General features: G+C 41.5%; 1 protein-coding gene across 1 annotated transcript; it reads right to left on the bottom strand.

Annotated features, from left to right (window-relative positions):
* Window positions 1-6,817: 6,817 nt before the first annotated feature.
* Window positions 6,818-13,515, bottom strand: LOC105702971 (UNC93-like protein). The gene is made up of 6 exons (XM_012430978.1): window positions 13,321-13,515; window positions 11,700-12,330; window positions 8,783-9,174; window positions 8,048-8,180; window positions 7,792-7,929; window positions 6,818-7,038 (listed from the first exon to the last, which is right to left on the bottom strand). The coding sequence occupies exons 1-6, from the start codon at window positions 13,513-13,515 to the stop codon at window positions 6,818-6,820; spliced, it is 1,710 nt and encodes a 569-aa protein (XP_012286401.1).
* Window positions 13,516-15,916: the final 2,401 nt, after the last annotated feature.

The following is a 15,916-nucleotide window of genomic DNA, read 5'->3' as shown; positions in this document are numbered from 1 at the left end:
CCATGATAGGTCGTAATGAAGGACTATTCCCTCGGAGATCAGTGAAAACGATTTCCTTCTTTGAGAACCGATTGCCTTCGATTTTATATGATAAACAACAATGTGATTTGGTAACAATATCGGCTTTAAAACTGTGACTAATTCCGAGAATGTTTTGATGATTTCCAACTATTTCACACGTGATTTCGAGCATTATAATCCATGATTTCCTGAATGAATAACCCCTCGGGTCCTAATATATTTCTACGACGGACGTTGAGACAACGCTCGCGTGATTTCAGCCTAAGAAATATGTTACAATATTGCGAAGATGGAACTTCATCGTTAATGTTTCATAAACAGTCATTTTAATAACAGTAATGTAAATATAAGTTGATATTGACCGCATCTTTGGACATTATCCGCTTGTAATATGATTCGATAAATTCGGGCATGGTTCATACGTGGCTAGTAACTGCACTCGATACACATTAATATTTGATAGAGGTGAAGTTGATTTGACGAAATCGATCTTCACCCATAAAGGACGATTTTTTCCAATGGTTCAGTTTGTCTTAGAACGGAAGTGTGATTTTTTATGTTTCATGTTTTCGCATGTTATTTTCTTAAACTGCCAGTATACGAATGATTATCTTAATTAACGGTAATACGATAATAGTAACTTGTTCGTCGGCATCCACCGGTGACAAATACTTCTTTGTTTAATAATCGCGTCAATGGTCGGCGTAAACGCTGTACCAACCTTGTTCACGTCTTCGGAAAGTTTCAACATTAATTGTATCGCGTAACAATGAAAGTAACACTGCAAAGTAATTATCGTACCCTCGAGAGAAAGTATACGAGGCATAGAAGAGCGTTCAAAGTTTTTATTAAACGTTCCTAGAGATTAAGATACATTAAAGTAGATCGAGGGGTAGATCGAAGTAGCAAAGTGAACGAAGAATGGAATCCCCTGAGTAATTAAACGGCCTTTTCAACTTGGCGAAACTCTACGAGGTAATCGCGCGCATTAAAAACAATCTCTTTGATAAACGACAGACAAGTAGAGCAGAAGGTGACGAGAAAATGAAATTTGTGCTACCATAAAATGGCGTTTTAGTGCTGACGAGTGTCACGAAGTACTCCTACCTATTGAGGATAATAAATTATGGATAATAAAATAAGTATAAAGACGTGGAGCAGTTTCTAGTAGACCACTTTTTGACAAATCTGGTATACCGAAATATATGAGAGACATCTGAAACGGCATAATACACGTAACACTCTTATCGATGAATTATGTGTCACTATAATTCGTCGGAAAATTAATAATTAAACGCGACTTCCCCGAATCGAATAACGTAATTTAAGCGGGCTCTTGACAAGTCTTTGAATGGATTGTCTCAACATTGATGATAATAGAGAATATATGTAAGAAAGTTAGTGTGTGGTTTACGCTTCTTTTCGTACTTTCCTCGCGTAAAAAAGGAAGTGACGTCGTTTAGGCCGTGACAATATATCTAAAGGTACCTATCTAAAAGTTTGTATGTTCGTATACATTTTTTAATGAAGCCACTAGCAACATGGATATTGAATTAAATGTTAAATTATACAGCTCCCACGTGGGGCTGCGAATAGTCCTTGAGTAACAAAAAATCATTTTTGCTATGTTTGGCAAATAATTACGTATTCGAATGATTCTGCAAGAGGGGATCAATATATGTATGTACATGCAAGTGCACCATGAGCAGGTTGTTTACACTTGCGTGCAATTAGCCTCGGTAGATTCGAAATCACAGATATTTTTTTTTTCCTTTCAGGGAGAATGTACATTACGAGAATTGTATAATTAAAGTGCCAGGGACCTCGGAAAGAAGGACGGGGGGAGAGACTCGGTATTCAGATTTATCATATTTCTCCTGAAAAAATACTTGTTGTAGAAAAAGGACTGGCAGTACCCAAGTTCAACGTAGAAAATACCAAACGATCCGATTAACGCGCGTTTCGACGTTAAAATGTCTTATCAGAAGACACGTCCTCTAGACCTTCTTGTATAAATATAATTATATTGGCTAGACTTTTAATTTTAATAAATAAAAGTCGAAAACGTCAGCGCCGTAGCTATAGTAGGCATTATACATAATTTCGCGTGTCTTCGGTGATGTCAAACGTCGGGGTATCCTTTTATCTTGTTAATTGAGCTTCTCTGGCAATTGACGATTAAATGATATAAGACGAGGTGCTACGTCCCATGACCTACCACGTGGTTAAATCGACTTTTCGACATTTCACGTCGAATTTATTGGCATCGTTCGGCAAACGTAAAAATCGTTAGAACGACATCGAGAAATTTCTCGGTTTTAATTGATTACAATGACATAACATTACATCGTTATCTTCTCAGTAACTTTGCACCCGAGATTCAGAGAACGCGTCCTGCAATCTCTTCATCAAAAGGACAAAATATTGAATTATGCAAACGGCGGCTGTACCGACAAATGTTATAACGTATTCGTTACGTCGTTTCGAAAAAATTTACATCGATTGATAAGACAGGTGACTTTAATTACGGAGCTCTTACTTTCTGATGGCTCCTTCACATTGAATTCGATTAATTTTTCATTTCCCTTGGCTCAATAGAACGGATTATACGCGAAGACGATATACAAGTTCTCACGATATTTAAACAATTAATCGAAATTACATCGAAAACAGGCATCGCGGCGCTTACGGTACGCCGTTGAAAGGATTGTCGCTGAGAAGTGCGAGATCGATGTAGGAATCATTTTCCTACAGTCTCGACTTTTCTCAGCTGTAATTACCGTACCTAATGCAATCTAATTTGTGCTGATTTTTTTCACTTTTCCCATTTCTTGTAACGTCGTAATCGTATATTTTTGTGCAACGAAGTGTGGAGGGTCGCGCATGTACTTCCCGTACGTGCAAGCAATCGAGGAACCGGAAGCAACAGTAAGTATATATTTACACGTAACTAACGACTAGCTTTCTTTCTTTCATAGAGTTCTCATAATAGAAAATACTATAGTAAATCTTCTACACTAGAAAAACCATCTTTCCTCAACCTCGTTAAACATCCTTTCCATAGATGACTGCGTTACAATTTATCGCAGTCAAATGGAATTTGTTTGCCTCAAAAATGGCTATTCTGTCCCTATCAAGTGAACGAACAAAGAAGTTGCGGATATTATATTTTCATCCCGTTTCCATTTTTCTCCTCAATGTAGTCTATCATACCCCGTGAGATTTCTCGAGACGATACGAAAGTCTCCAGGAATCCTCAATTCGAAGGAATTTTAAAATTCAGTCTTCTCATCCGGAACAACAAATATATCTCCTTACGGGACATCGCGGAAGTGACGCGGACGTTTGAAAACGTTCATTCATTTTATAATCGAGATATTTATGACATAGTCTTAATTTCTACGAATCCCCTAACTTCTTATCACCTTAAACGGTTAAAACATTAAAGGGACTTCTCGACCGAAATTAGATTTTGTTTGGATGCAATAAATTGCAGCGCTATCCTCTATCACCAAGATGTTTCACGTGGAATTCATTTTCGTACATTTTCCACTGCACGTCGCTCATCCCGTTTCGACGGGAGTCACGCGACTTTGTACATTCGCTTATAACGTTAACCGGTCGGCAGATATACATGCGAAGGTTTCATTTTCGTCATGATATATCCCGCTCGGTAGGTGCTGATAAAAGATCTACGTAAGTGACGACGATCTGCAGAGCGATCATACTCTGCCAGTCTATCGCGTTTATTTCTATCCGTTTGTCGTTCCACCCAGCCGTAAGAGACGCCTTGTCGAAGTACTTAATCGAGATTACTAGGAGTTAATAGAGAGCTAATGAGTAACAATGGATAAAAGTCTGTTCTTATTAAATGACGAAGAAAAACGAAACGCCCTTTGATCAATGCCTTGTCGAATGTGATAAGAGGAGATCGAGGTAACGCGTATTCGAGGGCCCATTACGATTTCGCTTTATAACTTACAAAATACGCTCGAGGTCAATTTGCTTTCAAAAGTTTGTAGAAAGTAAAGAGTAACCGTTGTTACCAAGTACCGTCGGAATTGGATGTCGCTCTGAGACTTTTTAATGTCGACTTTATTCGACAACTTCTTCGAGTACAGGGTTGAATTTCTAATTTGTCTGAAATACTTTAGATCGAGAGTTATATAAGGAATGGGATCTTCCGGGACTATTTTGAGATACCTTTCGTCAAGATATACCGTATCGGTACAATGGCTTTCTAAAATTATGTGGAGGCTATTTTGATGATAACGATCACTAAATTGAAACCGTAGCCCGAGTCGAAATATAAAGATCTGCGGCACGTCTGCCGTATGCCGGAGCAAGTCTCTAGGTTCGCAGTAAGTCTGTACTGTCTGTAATACGTCCGAATCGAGGGACTATTCACTTGGAAATCTGTGAAAACGATTTCCGTCTTTGAGAGCCGATAGCTTTTGATNTTGGTAACAAGGGACGTTCGGCCTTAAAATTGTGACAGTATTTGTTAATTTCCAGCAGATTTTCACATGATTTCAAGCCTTTAAATCCATGATTTTCCAAATTAATACTCTTTCGGTCCAAATCACAACGTTAATCTATCGAAGGTCCGCGGCGACTCCGTAGAACGTCAGAATCGAGGGACTATTCACTTGGAAATCTGTGAAAATGATTTCCCTCTTTGAGAGCCGATTGCTTTTGATTTCATATGCTAAACAGCAATACGATTTGGTAACAAGGGACATTCGGCCTTAAAATTGTGACAGTATCTGGTAATTTCCAGCAGATTTTCACATGATTTCAGGTCTTAAAATCCATGATTTTCCAAGTGAATACCCCTTCGGTCCAAATCATAACGTTAATCTATCGAAGGTCCGCGGCGATTCCGTAGAACGTCAGAATCGAAGGACTATTCACTTGGAAATCTGTGAAAATTATTTCCCTCTTTGAGAGCCGATTGCTTTTGATTTCATATGATAAACAGCAATGCGATTTGGGTACAAGGGCCGTTCGGCCTTAAAGTTGTGACAGTATCTGGTAATTTCCAACGATTTCCAGGGATTTCTGTTTGCGATTTCCAGCCGATTTTCGCATGATTTCGACCCTGCTGCGAACTTGCTCAAATTTCGACAAGGGAGATAACAAGTATTCAACAACATCAGAGACGAATGCCTTCCCGTTACACACGGACATCATATTTGCAAGAAAGGCATTCATGTCCTCCGGTTTACATCCGTTATTAAATAACGATACTCTTAGTATTAGACCATCTCAGTATGACTGCTGCTACATAACTTTAAAGCTCCATTACCTTTCTGCAAATAAAAAGTCCTAGCTAACGCGTCAATATAATACTTTCTATTTGGCATAACAATGATTCCAATCTTCTGATTTCCATAAAGTACTCTTCAAACCGAATATGAATATTGGTCCATCTGAATGTCATTCTCGGTCGAGTACGGTTGAGTCATAAATCCATGAAAAACCACTTATTACACATTACGACAAAGGTTACGTAAGTAGACCATCTAGGGCTCAATAAATGAATAAACGTCAAAATAATAAACCAGTCAACCAATCCTCGGACAAACAAAAAAAATGTCGGTATATCTATGAAACATATTCATATTCAGAGGGCAATGGAATTCATGGCCATAGTTATTCTCGTTGAAAACGGCGTCGAAAAGTCCTGTACAATTTTTTTTTCTTTTCCATGGCGCATAGTTTGCCCATAATAATTAATTGAAAATCAGCCAACCAGGCGAAGCGATTAATGGAACGAGAATTGAAAAGCACACCATAAGTTGTCATGTATCTCTCATAGAATTCAAAAGTTCCAAAGAAGTCCAGATCTAGTAAGTAAAATCGGTCTTGGTTTTACAGTCTTGATCTTGGTTTTGGTTTTGCACCTTCTGCAAGATAAAGTCGACTAACAAGCCCGGAGAGGATAAAAAAAAGATGGTACGCATTAATCAACGTCTTACATATGGGAAGAAGAGAGAAGTGTACAGAAAGAACGCGTGCAAACCATTATATATATATCGCCGTAATCTGGAAGCGGAAAGAAGATCAGCATCGCCATCCGCTATCATTCGATAACACCCCAATTATCGAGCATCTAACGTTCGTATCCTTCTAGGCTCCTATGGAGACTTCATTGCTCTTTGCTCCTGCGCCGCAAACAGCAAAACACGACTGATACGCGTTCGACTAATGGCATTGAAAACTCTGAAAAAAATTACAGGGGCTCCAAAATGTAACATTCATTGCTTGTGTCTAGGATGGATTCGTCATAAATTCTCCCAAGTTATAAATATTTATCCAATTGAAGTGCCGATGTTTGGCTTAAAGACCTTGGCGTTCACACATATACCTATGAATGTATGCATGCGTACGTAATTTGGGGCGAAATTATCCCGAATTTTTTGAACGACGCACGTGGTTGGCTACTTTTCAATGAATTATTATAGGCAAATTATGCACCCTGAGAGAAAATTGTCCTGGACTTTCCGTCTCCGCTTTGAACGAGGACAGCAATGAGTAAACCACGAGTTCGCTTACACCCTGCAGATACGAATGAACAAAGCGAGGGGACCTAGGACATGGAGAACGCCGCGTTGCGTTCGTTCGTGGTGGAGCTCTCCGAGGTTCTCGTGTGGCATACGAAGATGTTGACGTTTCTGGTGCGCTCCCGGATGCTGGTGAGCCGGCCGCGCGTCCTCAGGCTGGATGGAACGAACCTACCTCATTCGCTATGCGACAGTTTACCGGCTAACAAGCGAGTTCTCGATCTACGCGGTCACAAGGGTGCCAGGGTCTTGCCTCGCCTCGCCAGTCGGACTTCCAGCCAGACGTAGGGAGTCACGGACAGGACGAGCATGGCGGCCAAGCCCAGGACTCGGATTCGGGTGCACACCAGACCGTGCAGACCCAGTGCCAGGGCCAGACCCAGCCACCTCCAGAACAAGGACGTCGACAGGGGACCCTGCCACGAGTTGGGGTACAAACCCAAGAGAAGCGCTGCAAAAGTGTTAAATTAATTAATCCTTGTACCAATGGAAACAATACGTTCGAATAGTATTTTATGTTATTGTAGTAGAGGAAGTGCAGCACACTCGGGATACCGTTTTTCGCTACGCAAAAGTATCTAAACCGAGGGGTTATATTCACTCAGAAAATGATGGTTTTGAATGCGCGGAATCACCTAGCAATCAGCTGGAAATCGTGGGTAGGAATCGCTAGAAATCGTTGGAAATCGCCGAAACATTGTCACGGATTTAAGACCGAACGTTCCTTGTTGCCGAACTGCATTGTTCATCGTAGCCCGACGGGATATTCATTCGGAAGATTGCCTTTGATTTCATATGATAAATAATGCGATTCGGTAACAAGTGACGTTCGGTATTAAAATTGTTACGATTTTTCGGCGATTTCCAATGATTTCTGCTCGCAATTTCCAGCTGATTTCCACGTGTTTTCGGGCATTAAAATCTATGATTTCCTGAGGGAATAACCCCTCGGAATAGCTCCTAGAGTTCGTAGTGAACTAAATGAGACTGTAATATCTGATGGCCAACTAAGTGATCTAAAGAATACAAGATTTAAAGGTAAAACTGAGATCGATAAATTCGACTCGGGATGGACATCAACTCTATTTTGCAGTTTTCGTAAAAGGAAACCTTGTAGGTATGAATCCGATGAATTCGAGTCTGGTTCCTCATTGTTCTTGAAACCGATCCAATGTTTAGACTTGGCTTTATCGTTGATACTCACTGTATATTAACGTCTCCCAGATAGCATTACAGACACCCCATGCCGCAGATATGACGTGGAAAAGAGCGGGATCATCGCCCGCTGGCCTCCAGGCGACCAGCACCAGCAGTAGACAGGCGTGAAATGCAAAACCCACGGCTGAAACAAGAGACTTTGTCTTATTCTTTCCTTTGTCTAACTCCAAAAACGTTACCCCTTCTAAAGGTATAATCTAATTTAACCAAATATAGAGATTTTCACAATTTTTCTCACTCACCTATGACGAAGTATCTTCTAATGTGTCTAAGCAACATGGATAACGTTACACCGGCGAGAGCTTGCAAGAGTGCTAAACTTAAAAAACTTAAAGCCACTGGGCCAGCTCCACCCAGGGCACATACCACGTACGCCTGTTGAATGGAAAGAAAACATTTGCTAAACATCGGATTCATAACAGATTTATAGCCTAGAATGAGTTATTGTTTCACTAACTTCCTAAAAATTGATCCATGACCTAACATTTTTAGTTTATCATAATTTTGTATTAATTTGCCATGGTATGGAAAAACATGCGAAAACTAGAAATCATCGATTTGCTAGTGACAAACTAGAGGATCGTTTTTTTTTTCAACACGAAGCATTGTTTTTCTGTCAAAAACGGATTTGCCATCGTATGGAAAAACATGCGAAAACTAGAAATCATCGATTTTCTAGCGACAAACTGGAGGATCGTTTTTTTTCAACACGAAGCATTGTTTTTCTGTGAAAAACGGATTTGCCATCGTATGGAAAAACATGCGAAAACTAGAAATCATCGATTTGCTAGCGACAAACTAGAGGATCGTTTTTTTTCAACACGAAGCATTGTTTTTCTGTGAAAAACGGATATGCCATCGTATGGGAAAACATGCGAAAACTAGAAATCATCGATTTGCTAGCGACAAACTGGAGGATAGTTTTTTTTTCAACGCAAAGCATTGTTTTTCTGTCAAAAACGGAAATCTAAACTCACTTCCGTGAAATCGGTGAATATGAAGCCCTGCTCCAATCCTATGAAAAGAGTCAGCGGTGCAGCCAGCTGCAATTTCGGGTCTTGAAAGGCAGACTTGACGGCTTTGAGGAGATTCGTCGTGCTGAGTCTGTCGTTGACGCTCTGCGGCTCCTTCATTCGGGAATCCAAAAAGGCGCAGGATATTCCGAAACCGAGGATGGCCAGGCCCAACCAAGCGCTAATCACCATTTTTGCCGTCCCCGAGGGAAGAGTCGGCGCGAACAGGGTTTCGTTCTGGAAATACATCTCTACGGGGCAGTATTCGGCTCCGCAAATATCCACAGCTTCCCCTTCTAGAGTAATTGCTGGCACCGTGCTGGTCATCTTCACGAGGATCGCTGCGATCAGACACCCTGCAAAAATACATTACATTTCATTATTACGATTACGCGTTCGATCAATAGGCTTGCTCTTCTTGTTATTAGCTACACATTCTACACTTTCGTGAAAAGTGTTGGAGGAAAAAAAACACTGTGACGTTCTCTTTGCCGGAAGTAACGTAAGAAATCGCTGTTCTCCTTGAAAGTGTAATTACACTAAGTGCAATGTGGTGCACATACACTTTCTTACACCCAGTTCTAAAAAGGAGTAAAAAAGTCTACACTTGAATTTGCATGATTTGGAAGCTGAGCGAGGAAAAATATTGGTTTATGTATATCGTAGCGCAAAAGCAAGAAAGAAAATCAATTGTCATCGAAGGATTGAAATAAAAGTTCCATAATGTTTTGGAATTAGTTTGTTTAAGTTATTTTCGAAGTTCATTGTAACATATTAAGTGCCAAGGTAAGAAAAAATTATTCAACGGCCACGGAATTTATAATTGTATATTACATACGTATATATTTTAGTGTTACTCTCTGAAAGACTTTTAATTTGGTACAAATAGCAAGAATCTACGCGCAATCGTCATTTTGTTTTTACACCTTGGCGTTCTCCTTATCAAGCGTACACTTTTTTCCCACTCTCAAAAGATAAGCTGCCTTCGGTTACTTAAGGTGTAGAAAGTGTGGCTAAGAAGAACGAACCTAATTACACGATAATCGAAAGTCCGTCGTTTCAAGAAAAAATAGTATCACGTAACCCTTTCATAAACTTGTGAGACGTGAGAAATATCTACACTGAGAAGAAAAAAAAAGTTGGTCTTTTAAAAGAAATATGCATTGCGATAACAAAACCCATCTAAAGAAATGTCAGATCGAGTAATCGAAATTCCTTTAGATCAGCATCAATTCTTCTCCTCAACAAAATAATTTTTTCTCGGAATGATATATAACCTAGGCAGCAATATATATGTCGACAATGTATATTTCTTTCAGTCAACTGATCTGTTTTCTTCAGAATAAAAAGTACAAATTTTTCTTAAAGCTTCAGTAGGTTCATTTCGGTCCTTGAGATCTTGGCAGTTTACGACAAAATCTGGTCTCACGTAACAATATCGAATACTTCAAAAAGGTTTAACAGAAATCAGAGGAACGTCTCCGAAATATGATTTCTCACATTCGTCGGCAATTTCTCGCAACCTGAATTTGGATCGTTGGGACCTTCGCGAGTCATACTCTAGCGAATCACTCTGGAGGTATAGTAATTCCCACATAATTCTAGACGTAATAACGAAACCCTCAGAAGCACGGATACCGGGATATTCGAACGATATAACGCGAAAACCGATACCACCTACCGAGGGTGTATCGTTTAACCCACGGTCACGCTTTAACAACTTACTTACAGGAAGCCATTCTCCCGACTTCGTGATAACACCCTTTGATCCACCCTGCTACACGTTCTCAATAGCCTACCACCCAAAACCAAATTTGCCCTCCCAGCAAACGTTCCGACCAAGGCGCCAGCCTCCACCGGAGGACAATCGACCTTTTACATCCAAACTAAAAAGGGTAAAGAAAGGAAATTAAAGGAAATTAAAGGTTATAAATACGAACGTATGTCCTATCGGTTGCGGATGTAAAGCCAGGTACACGTCCAAGCGGAGTGCGTACGAGGCAAGAGGAACATACGAGGGTGGACAATCAATCGAATTGCGGCAAACTACCTCGGATCGTTCGACACACCATTCGAGGCTGTTCGTTAAGATGTCCGTTAATTGCCTCGAACGATTTCGTTTGTTATCGCGTACAGATCCGAATATGCGGCATTCGTTCTGCCTCGCCTTACCTCGCACGCGATCCTGTTCAGATGTGTATCCGGCTTAAGGTGAAGTGAAACACGTCGAGAAATTTCACCGACGTCGGTAAACAGGATACTTCTAAATACCTACGTTCCCGACGTTCGTATTTGTGTCGACACCCGTTTCGAATTATATTGGGTATTCTACTAAATGGCATACTCCATATGCTGTTTCCGTACAATAATTATAAAGAAATACGAAGTAAAACTCTAGAAATGGTTTTTGACGCCCCAATTGAAGGTAAAATTCCATCCTATGCCGTTTGCGATTCTAGGGTTAACTAAATTTTCTCTCCGAGATCTCGCGTTACCTTCGTTTTAGCATAGAAGCGCATAAGACACTTTTTTGGTCTTTATTCCGTTCAGATACGAGTTTCACGATAACTAGAGTGTTCCACGTCATTGTACAATAGTCCCGACACTTTCGTCTTTCATATCAAAGCCTTCAATAATTGCATATCGCTCGAAATATGAGAGGTCGGCGCCATTTTGGTTCTCGACTAGGCTAAGTCAGAAAATGATTTTTTGTTGGAAATCGAAATTTCGACAGTGTCAGGACGGTTCTTAGGTGATCACGAGTCATGTGCCAAAGTTTCAGACGATTCGGCCCAATACTCTTAAAGAAGAGTATCATATTCGAGTCGACTGATTTAAGGGAGGTTTCACTTCACCTTAAGAAACAACTGCGACAGTTTACCCAGAGCAAGGCCCATGTCCTCGGCGAGCTTCATGCCCCTGTTGAGTCTTCTGAGGAGGCAGTCCCTGCGGGTCTCGTCGGGGTCTTCGGGGTCGGAGCAGACGAGGCTGAGCCTGGCCGCGGAGATGTTGGTGTGCGAGGTCCTGGCGAGGAACCCTGGGCTCGCGCAGGCCCCGAAGATCGCGTAGCTGGGCACCAGGACGTACCACTTGGGATAGAAGTGGACCCCCACGAAGATCGTGGTGATCAGATGGGTCAGACAGATCGTCAGGTTGGTGCCGAGCTTCTGCACGAAGATCGGCGCGAAGCAGGAGGTCAGGGTGGCCGTGGTGTAGAGGAGGGCCAGCAGGATTGGGCCCAGCTGGGGGTCGAAGGCTCCGAGGCCGGCCTGGAGCGGCAGGATCGGCAGGGTGGCCGCCGAACAGGTCGCGTGTCCCAGGAGGAGGGCCACGCAGTGCCTCAGGACGGCCTTCCGGGGGGGTCGGGGTCCCGAGGGAGCCGTCCTCACCGCTGCTATCAGGCGACGCACCGACGACGCCCCGGCCGAGGAACACATCGACTCCCGTCGTCGCCAGGACAACCCCGAGGTCCTGGCCGAGCGACAGGAGATCGGCGAGTACGTCGCCATGTGCTGCGTTTCATGAACGACTTTTCTTAGCTCATCATTCTGCATCGAAATCGGTATCGGGTATAGATAAGTGCCATGTAGTTCATCCAGGATGTTACGAGCTAATGTCTCCGACAGAGCTGGGTAAAATGATTCTCGAATTCGAGTTGAGGGTTGTTTGACTATTTTGAGAGTTGATTCAGTTGATGGAAGAAGTAATATTTAATTGATTCTTTTTTTTTTCTTTTCTAATATACCTACTCGTTTGCATACACCCTACATTGATATGCATAAATGTATATGCACAATTCAGTCTTATATGTACTTTCCCTAGATGTATTTAATTTTAAACGGAAATAGATTCAAAATATATTTAAAAATAGAAAATCCAAATTAGTTTTTCCATCTTATTGAAGATACAAAATAGAAAATGGCATTTTACATTTTAGATACCTATTTTACATGAATTTAATTGAAATAATTACCCAGCTCTGATCTCCGAACAGATAGGTTGTAGCCCAAACGGGTTAACAAACAAACAAACCGATTGTACAAGCCTGTTGAACAAAGAGTTGTATCGGCTGTTGCCACTTTCGCATCCCCTTAAGGTGATATGAAAGGGTCATTCTAAATATGTACATATACACGTCCAAATATTTATAAAACTTGTCTCCAAATTGGATGCACCGAATCATGTGAAACTTCCGCACTTCATTATAGAAGCTCTAAGAACGCAATGCTCATGAAATTTCATTATTCAACAAAAATTTGTTTAATTATCCCAGACTAGAACCAAGGACACATTTTTTTTCTTTTTAATGAAATTTCACGAGCAATGCGTTCTTCTTTAGGGCTTTCATAATCACATGCCGATGTTTCAAATGACACGGTACCTTCAGTTTGGAGAAACGTTTAATAAATATTTTGACGTTTTATGTACATAGAATGACCCTTTCATATCACCTTAACACGCAGTTATTAGAGTAGATTACCGAAAGAGAAATGAAGAAATACCTCGAGCATCGCGTCATTGTCCCAGAGGGTCGTGTGATGATGACCACCGCTTCGCGCCCTGCGGTGGGTGTGAGCCAAAGGCGGTGGTTGCGGAGGCAGCCTGATGGGTCCCAGACCGCCGATCGGTGCCGGTCGGTGGACAGGATTGTCGAGCTTGTCCTTCGACAGCTCGTGAAGATTCGGCAAGGAGCCCATTTTCTCGAGAGCCTTCCCCTCGTCACTTTGTCGTCGAGCCCGTCACTTCCATATCGAGTCCGGGGGATGCTCATGGGTGTCCGAAAGCGACTGACCCGACGCTGCCGTCCGTCCGCATGCCTCGGCTGGGAGGTGGAACCGATCATTAGAACGTCCCCAGAGAGATTCGTTACTTATTAATATCGCAAGTTAAACTCTGTTACGGACTATGTCCGAAAGCGACTGCCCAGACGATCCCATCCCTTTCGATGTCTCGTCTGCGAACTAGAGCCGACCGCTAAGACGCTCCCAAAGAGATTCATTAGATATTAATGAATCGTGTTTAACCGTTTGGCAGATTACGAAAGTTGGACCAAATTTACGCCCAAAAGCGATCGCTGTCCCTCGTGTCTCGTCTGCGGACCGAAATTGATCATCGAGACGTTCTCGGGAAGACTCGTTATTTATCGACGGATGTGAAAGTGGCGTCGAAGAGGTCGCGTTAATGAAACTTTCCTCCTAACTAGGAGTAACGAACCGTTTCAAACTTTACTTTGTGAATACAGGAGACATAATAAAGGTCCTTTCACCCACAAAATGTATTTTATAACACATTTTGAAAATATCTATAAGCAAATTTCTAAATATTGAAATTTCATGGCTGCAGGAGGATTTTTTATATAGCCTCCATGTTCACATTGTAAAGTTTAAAACGATTTGGTACATCTAGTTTAGAGAAATGTTTCATGAACGGGACCTCTTTAACGCCACTAAGAAATTACATCGACGTGGATAAAGTAAAATTGATCTATACCCTTTTTGGGGGTAATGCCGTTTTGAATACTCAAGTAACATAAGCTGGCGCGTCCCATTACCGACATTTATGTTTATGTTCAAGTCTTTTACAGTCTACGTTGAGAATTATACGAACTGAAGGGTTCCATACCTGTATATAGGCTGACTCTTTCATATCCTCTTAACCCTTTGAGCGCTATCGACGCATATGTGCGTCCGACGTTTGGTCGAACATCGCTAGCACGCCCTGACGAAATTCGCCCATACGCCGAAAGTACTTAGCGCCCAAAGGGTTAATCTAGACATCCAGCTACGGATTGTAAGACGATAGATGTATCGTTTTTTCTATCATTTTTCCCGCGATGTACCTCTTTCGGTGTGAGAGAGAATGTAACTAATTAAAGAGGTGTTCTCGTATTTCGGGTAAAAAAACATGATCTTATTTTATGTTCTATTCTATTGTAATCTTTCCAATATATGTACGCTGAAAAATTTGTTGGGTTGTCAGGGCGCATTTTTTCTATATCATCTGTTACGAAAATGAGTCATAACTTTACCGATAACCCAATAGTTTAGTTTTAGTGCATTTCAACGTACTAAACGTTGAAAAGCTGCAGAGTCTTGAGGTTATAAAGATTTATAGCAAAGCGCACTTGCGTCATTTGACTTTGCGCGGTGCTTCCCTTTTCAACATAGTACGTTATTTGCATGTTGTACACTGCGCGTTGCATGCAAAATGCGATGGTGAAACCAGGGCGGCAAGGTGCAATCTGGTGTAGGTGCAGGAATTGACGATTGAAGGTTGGCAAGAGAATTTCAACGTTTTTAATTATAGAAACTTTACAGAAAATTTGAAACGAGCGGAGGAAGTACTTAGAAATTCATATCTGATATCTTTCCTCGTTACAAAGCATAAGAAGAAACGTAAAAAAAGAATGCATAGCAAGAAATCACCTTGGCAATGTTTTCCTATAACGGGATCGCAAAATTAAACCATCTTAGATCGAAATGGAAATATGATAACCGATAAGGAACTCACCGTTAACGTCGTCATTGCGATCATTAAGTCACAATTGCGAGAAAAACAGAAAACGAGAATGCTCGCGTATACATGAATACGATTACAAACTACCGGAAGTAATGCCGCAATAGTTTTTAATCGCATTCCAGGTAATTGGGGTACTCGGTGCATGTTTCATTTGACATCCTTAATTGATCCAAGCAACGCAAAACGCATACACGTACCGGACTTCGGCATTTCGATTGGCTCGCGTTGGCTTTATCCCTTCACGACGATTGATGCAAATCGATGCAAATTTGTGGGAGGCGATTTCGCGATCGCAGACCAGCCTCCGATCTGGCTTATCGGATCGATGCTAGACGAAGATTTAATAACGAGCCCGCACACACGAGTCTGCTGAATTATTCAATGGATCGAACGCACCGAGTCGTTGCGCATAGAGACGAGGCTTATGTATGTACACGTTACACAATTCGTTGCAGGGCCAGGAGGATATCTGCTTTGCGGTTTACATGCCTTTTTGGTTAAACATAGTACCTGCTTTTGGAAGCCGTTGTAGTGAAATTATTCATTCGACGTGTGTTATTGATGCATGTTGCAGAGGGC

The sequence above is a fragment of the Orussus abietinus genome, unplaced genomic scaffold, assembly GCF_000612105.2.
Source record: "Orussus abietinus isolate OABI.00-Male unplaced genomic scaffold, Oabi_2.0 scaffold350, whole genome shotgun sequence".
Lineage (NCBI taxonomy): Eukaryota > Metazoa > Arthropoda > Insecta > Hymenoptera > Orussidae > Orussus > Orussus abietinus.
This window is presented reverse-complemented; position numbering and strand designations above follow the sequence as displayed.